The sequence below is a fragment of the Copadichromis virginalis genome, linkage group LG19 (genome assembly GCF_057382275.1).
Source record: "Copadichromis virginalis isolate Kocher_CV1m ecotype Utaka linkage group LG19, C_Virginalis_male_GT1.1, whole genome shotgun sequence".
Lineage (NCBI taxonomy): Eukaryota > Metazoa > Chordata > Actinopteri > Cichliformes > Cichlidae > Copadichromis > Copadichromis virginalis.
Genome location: NC_140636.1, coordinates 14,996,197 through 15,002,196, shown reverse-complemented (window position 1 = coordinate 15,002,196; position 6,000 = coordinate 14,996,197). Strand labels below are relative to the sequence as shown.

Here is a 6,000-nt window from a genome sequence, read left to right as displayed (position 1 = left end):
TGAGACAAGTTTGTCTTTGTGGTCCTTTTTACTTTGAACAGTAACTCGCTGCTGTTGTGATCATCACAGCAAAAGTATTCACGTAAACTTAGACATTATACATTACACTGCATTTAATCCACTGGAGTGGGTATGCCAGAATTACAGCTTTCTGATGCCTTTCCTAACAGTAACTGTACTTCCAGCGGAGGGATTTTCTCTCACCGGAGGGGAGCTAAACGAATTCATCAAACTGCTCTTGACATTTCATGCATTTTAGATCTGTGGCCCGCTAACGAAAATAGCAGTGAAATAAAGATGAAGTGTAGCTCTGAATCATCAGTCAAAGAAATTGGTACACTTACTTTCCGATGTTCATAGTGTGTCAGGAGGTTCACCAAAGAACTGGCATTTATATAAAAGAATAACTGAATGAACTGGCTTTTGTTTTTTCACATCTAACAAAAGCGATCAGCGTGCGTCAGCTTACTATAAATCAATCTTATCCAATTCAGGGTCACGGGGGAGCCGAGGCCTACCCCAGCTGTCACAGGGTCCACCGTGGAAAGGTTGTCAGTCTGTCGCTGGGCTAGCGCGCAGAGGATGACAACCCTTCAAGCTCACGGTCACACCTACAGCCAATTTAGAACCAGCAATTAACCTGACCCCATGCACGCCTTTGGAGAGAAAACGCAACATCACACAGGTGCTTCTTGATGCGAGTCGACAGTGCCCATGTGTTCAGCTTACCCTTGAACACCATTCTTTAAAGCAACCCACATAATGCTTCTGGCACTAAAGAGTTCTATATTCAGCATTGACATAATCTATATCCCAGCATGGCTACATTTTAAAATTTGCAGGTTATATTCTTGTAATGCATTTCATGCACCACAGCAATGGCAGCATCCATAAATTCTACAGATCTGCAGGCTGACTGTCTGCAAGAATGCGACCACTGGTACAGTATCAGTACTCTAAACTTCAGATGATCCGTGTCCAAATGTTTCAAAGACCTTGTAATGGCCATAAAGGTCGAAGTCAGGCAAAGATATGCTGGATATTACATGTTTTTAATGCTTTTCATTCCTGCAGAATTCTGACCTATGAGCTCTTTGCCAGGTAAACAACAATGGGTAATTTGTCTTACCCAGTAAACCTGAGAGGAAGCTGAGAAAGAGTCCAGTGAGAGTAGAACACAAGGTCCGCTCCTATTTGTTAAACGGCTCTTGCAACAAATGAAAATAAAACACATTAATAATACAGTGAAATAAAATAAATCAAAGCTTTAGCACATCAACTCCTCAAAAACAAAACCACGAAAAATGTAAGCGAGGCCACTTCATTTGAATCTCACAATGCAAGGGCTCCCTCTGCTGGACGGAGATAGACACACATGCCATGTTCTAGTAGCACACCTCTAATAGTTAAAAATGCAGTTCTGTGCACACGTTTATTACTCTCTTTTTTTTTAGCAGAAAGTTGCATTTTATTGACATGACTATATTATTTATTACTGTGAGGGTTTATTTGTTTATCTTACTATTTGTTAAGCGGTTTATTCAGGTGAATCTTGCGACTTCTTCTACAGGAATCCGGTCGTAATAATAGATAATCGTGATTAATATTAAAGAGGCTGTTTCCAGACAGAAAATATAAATAAGAGGCAACCAATGGGATTCTACGGCTGATCAGCGCTGACCAATGGGATGTCTGCAAAGTACAGCGAGGCTGGACTTCCTGTGTGGATGTCACATGACCAAATTGGAGTCGTATGATGTGAGTTTTCCTGTTTGGGGGTACTATCGGTTACAGAGGGACGCTGTACTCCCTGGAAACGCTTCTGTCCGGTAAGTTACACGTTTCTGTGTTAGTTAGTAAGTAAACTGCTTTAGATTTAATCATTTTTAAATATTCTGTGAGATATGTCGCGATGTTAACATCGAACTTTTCTCTGACTCTTCTTTCGAAGAACTCTGTAGTGAAAGTTTGTCACCGGCGGATGAAATGAACACAGATTGAAGGCTTACATAGAGTTTAAATAAAATGATCCGTGTGTACCGAGGTCCACGGCTTCGTGGAGTGTTTTCACAGGCACAGTGCTGCGTTAATGGATGGTGTGTTGTCTGTCTGTTGCAGGTGGGCCACACACACCATGCTCCTAGCAGCTCCACCTTCAGGTGATCCTCCGTAAAGCGCCATGGCCTCCGAGCAGCACACCGGCCGCCTCTCCCAGCCCAGTGCAGAGTACTTCTTATGGGACTATCGCCTCCAGCTCATCGGCCTTGGCTTCTGCTTCTATACTGTAGTGTTCCTCTTCTGTCACCTCCTGTCCGTGTCTCTGTGCCAGACCTACAAGTCCCTGCTGGCCAAAGAAAAGGTTTTTTGGAACCTTGCTGCCACCCGGGCAGTGTTTGGGATCCAGAGTACAGTAGCCGGTCTCCGGGCCCTCACTGAAGACTCCTCAATCACCAGAGACAAAGTGAGGGGCCAGGAAGACTGGTCATGGTTTAACGTGCTCACAGCCACGGGCTTTTTTGCATTTGAGAATGTTGCACTTCACGCCTCCAGTGTGGTATTTTGGTCATTCGACTTCCCACTGGCCACGCACCATTTCTTCGCCCTGTCGGGATACGTGGGGGCGGTGGTGTGGGATTCCCTGGGCCACTTCCTGCCCATGGTCACCCTCCTGCTGGAGATGAGCACGCCATTCACCTGTATATCCTGGATGCTGCTGAAGGTAAGCATGATCGTGTCACATGCACGTACCTTTCATCTCATTCTCCGGACTTGTATTTGTACGTAATCTTTGGTAAGTCCAGGCCCGGCTTTCTGTAGCATCTCACTGGCTTGACCTTTTGCTTGACTTGTAAGTTTTGCTTCCTCCTGGGTCTTGTGCACCTTGTGATTATGTTCACTGTACCAGAACGTTCTTAGAAAGAGGAAGTTCCCTTTTAAAAACAACAAAAACCTGAAGCACTAACCACAGTTTTCTCTGTTCCTTCTGCTCACTGGTTTACTGAACAGATTTTGCATGAATGTGAAGTAAAGAGAAGGTGTCTGACAGATTGTGTCTCCCCTGACAGGCTGGCTGGGCATGCACTCTGTTCTGGAAAGCCAACCAGTGGGTGATGATTCACATGTTTCACTGTCGAATGGTACTCACTTACTACATGTGGTGGGTAACCTTGACCCACCGGGTGGAGCTGTGGACCCATGCGCCCCTGCCCCCGCTAATACTCTTCTTCACCGGCCTCACTCTGCTCACACTTATCCTCAACCCCATATGGACCCACAAGAAGACAATGCAGCTTCTTAATCCTGTGGACTGGAACTTTGGCAACAAGGCGATCCCACTGAACGGCACCACCGACGGTCAGCCTGAGGCTTCTGGAAAACCTCATGCCAGTTAAGGAGTATCATCGGTGTCATTTCCTGTTTCAGTTATGGCTTTTTATTTTATTATTTGAGACTGAGTGGGAGCTGACTTTTGATGGATGCTTGTTTTAAATTCTACGTTTGTTAGACTGGGACTTCTTTTTAAGCCCCTTGGGCTCTCTAGTCCTTTGTTCTGTAACGCATCTTTTCCTCTAGCACCACCTCAGCTCAACTCTACTCAGTTTTTACAATTGTGTAGTACCTCAATGTGGGCGGGGTCATCATAGCAAGGTGGGCAGAAAGTCCCAGTCTGCGTTTTCTTGTCAGACTTCAGGTAAAAGAAGTTTGTGTCTCCATTTCCTTCGTTGTTGGGTTTGAAAAATGGCAGATTTGATTCTTGTGAAGGAGTCGCTCTCATGACTCATCCAGTGACATCACTCCCTGGCCAATCGGTGGCATGAAGTCTCCCAATGTCACATTTTTGGTGTGACTCAGCTCCTCACAAACTCACCTAATGGAAACCCTTTAAACTAAGTAATTGAGTTGTGTAGGTGCTAGTGGAAAAAGGGCATAAAGAGACTTTGCTCCTGACAAAGGTTTACATATGATCACAACAGAGTGTGAAACAGAATCTTTCACTGCACAGCTTTTATTTCGATTTCGTTTTATTTCAGGACTCTGGTATTACTGTCTGGGTTTTTCCAGGCTCATAACAGGACTTTGTGGTTCATTATACACACAAGTATTATCGATGCAGCAAAGAGTTGGCAATGGTGCGATTTCACACCTTTTAACAAGTGTTGCAAGTATCCACTTTTAAAGTAATAAATTACTTTTTTTCAGTATAAAATATGTATGAGAGCAGCTCCTGCATTAAAAATCAGTAAGTTTAAGATCAACAAAAGCTTTAATAAGCAAAATCTGCTTTGAGATAAAGACCAGAATTAAACTGGACTTAAATATGAGTTGGGAGTAGATGTTGTCGGCCCACAGCTGTTTCTATTGTGTACATATTGACAGTGAAATTTGCTCCGTCTGTTTAGGGAAGTTTGAGGTGAGCATGAAGTGTCTCTAAATCAAAGCACTGTGAACTCCAGAGTGGACCCTTTGTTACACAGCTCTGCTGCCTGAGTGGGGTAAAACTGGATCATGTTTGAGGATGACCTCTCATAGGTTTACTCATTGAAGTTATTAGATACTAAGTGTTGATCAGATTGGTGTGTTTGGACTGCATCAGCAGAGAAACAAGCATGTATCATGGCGGAGTTACACTGAGTCACAGCAGTCCGCTTCACAAAGGCTTAACTGTGCTGAAAAAATACTGAACTAGTGCTTACACTAAGCAAACCTCTGACCCTGATAACTGTGGTTTAAACTGGTGCAGCCCTGCAGCCCATCTTTATTTATGGTGTATTCTAAAATCCACTGAGTTTTATTTTATGTGTGTGGGATTTTTATAAAAACATACTAATGGCGATTGTGTGTGTTCCTGTATTTAAACCATAGGAAAGGTTTTGTCTTTCGCTGCAAATGTTCAACTTCTCCACAATATCCCACTTTAACAGCTCTGCTTTTAGTTCTCATTAACAGAATAGCCCTGTGTTGTTATTGTACATGGGAAACAGAATTATGTGTTATATTCAGTAATTTTTTAAGACATTTTAATTGTGCACATAGTTGTAATTTTCTTTCTACAGCGTGCACATTAACACCTTTTGGCTCGGCCTGCACAAAAGCTGCCCAGCAAATAAGTGAAGCCCTCGTTAGATGTTTTCCTGCCTGTGTGTTAAATAAAGTGGAAAACGCTTCGAAGCCTCAGTCCAATAGATTAAAACGTTTCTGCTTTTCACACCTTCAGTAATTTCATCTTCGTAAAGAGTGAAATGTTGTTTTAGCTGTAGCTCTGATCTCACTTTAAATAAATCTGATCATGTTAGATTTAGATTGTGAAATTAGGGAACTACCGTGGGACAGATGTCCTGTTGATTCAGTGCCATATACTAACAGCTTCTGTGTTATCTATGTTGGACTGTGCATTCATTTAAACTACCGAGTTTCAAAATAAAGTGTTTCCTTGGTTATTGTGTCTCTTTCTTCTGTTTTGTCTCCTGTCACCATGCTCCTGCATGTGACCCAGAAATTCATGTAAGTGGGGCATGTTCACACAGGTCTGGAGAGCAGAGGGTGACGTTGCACTGAAGGACCTGTAATGTAGGCTTTAAACAAAATTGATAGGCAGATGCTGCAGCTGTGACATTTAACTGGCAGCCATTCAACATGTTTGCTCAAAGGGGAGGATGTCTGATTTTATTGTAGGGCTGTTCCTTCCCCCTCTTACATTTCGGGTGGGAAGCTCAGTGTGAGCTGAGGGGGGAGGAGAATGAAAGAGGTGGGCTTAGCTTAGACTGTAAGATGTGCAACAGAGGATCTGCCTGTAGGTGGCGCAATGGGAATAATTACCTCCAGTTTTCAATTGATTTCTTTTTCAACATTGCCATAAACCGTCAGCACATTCTTGCATATTTAAGGATGATTTCCCCCTGAACAGCAGCACAGGGCTGCAGCAGGTTTGTCTCGTACACAGATCTGTTACAGTCTGAAGAGTCACTTTGCTTATTGCGATACTTCATTTTAAAGTGAAGA

General features: G+C 43.2%; 1 protein-coding gene across 1 annotated transcript; it reads left to right on the top strand.

Moving 5' to 3' along the window:
* The first annotated feature begins 1,740 nt into the window (after positions 1 to 1,740).
* Positions 1,741 to 3,724, top strand: cln8 (CLN8 transmembrane ER and ERGIC protein). Its single transcript, XM_085442205.1, has 3 exons — positions 1,741 to 1,829; positions 2,119 to 2,719; positions 3,066 to 3,724. The coding sequence occupies exons 2-3, from the start codon at positions 2,180 to 2,182 to the stop codon at positions 3,390 to 3,392; spliced, it is 867 nt and encodes a 288-aa protein (XP_085298331.1). The 5' UTR covers positions 1,741 to 1,829; positions 2,119 to 2,179; the 3' UTR covers positions 3,393 to 3,724.
* The last annotated feature ends 2,276 nt before the right edge of the window (positions 3,725 to 6,000 follow it).